This window comes from Mitosporidium daphniae (assembly GCF_000760515.2).
Source record: "Mitosporidium daphniae strain UGP3 chromosome Unknown contig-482, whole genome shotgun sequence".
In the NCBI taxonomy this organism is placed as follows: Eukaryota; Fungi; Microsporidia; genus Mitosporidium; species Mitosporidium daphniae.
In genome coordinates, this window is record NW_013546309.1 from 1 (window position 1) to 692 (window position 692).

At 34.1% G+C, this 692-nt stretch overlaps 1 protein-coding gene across 1 annotated transcript; it reads left to right on the forward strand.

Moving 5' to 3' along the window:
• DI09_486p10 (uncharacterized protein) lies at window positions 1–692 on the forward strand (the record flags this gene model as incomplete). The annotated part of the gene is made up of 1 exon (XM_013382004.1): window positions 1–692. A coding segment is annotated over one exon (692 nt), but the record flags the coding sequence as incomplete, so codon positions are not given.

Sequence of the window (692 nt, forward strand, 5' to 3'; positions counted from 1 at the left end):
AAAATAGAAGCAGCTAAAATAGAAGCGGAAAAAATAGAAGCAGCTAAAATAAAAGCAGACGAAGAAGCCAAAAGAAAAGAAGCCAAAAGAAAAGAAGACAAAGAAGACGAAGAAGCTAAAAAAAAAGAAGCCAAAAGAAAAGAAGAAGAAGAAGAAGCTCAAAAACTAGCTGACCAAGTTCAAGATCAGGCAAGTGGAGCACAAGAAATGGTTCAAAAAGCTCAAACAATAGTTCAATTAGCAAAAGTATTACATGATGGGGAAAAAAAACAAGAACAACTAGATGAAACAGACAAACTATTTCAACGAGTTGAAAATCAAGCAAATGAATTAAAAGAACTAGCTCGAAAACTTGGAGAGGAAGCAAATGAATTAAAAGAACTAGCTCAAAAGACTGGAGACGAAAAAGTTGAAGATCTGCAAACTAAAATACAAAATCTACTTGAAAAATTTAACAAGCTAGCAAGCGAACCAGAAAAACTAAGCGAAAAAACCAAGAATTTAGCACGCGAAGCAAAAAAACTGGCCCAAGAAGTAGCAAAAAAACTAGCCGACCAAGCTCAATATCAGGCAAGTGGAGCACAAGAAATAGTTCAAGTTATACAAAGGCTAATTGGATTAAAAAAAGTACCATATGATGGGAAAAAAAGACAAGAACAACTAGATGAAACAGACAAACTATTTCAACGAGT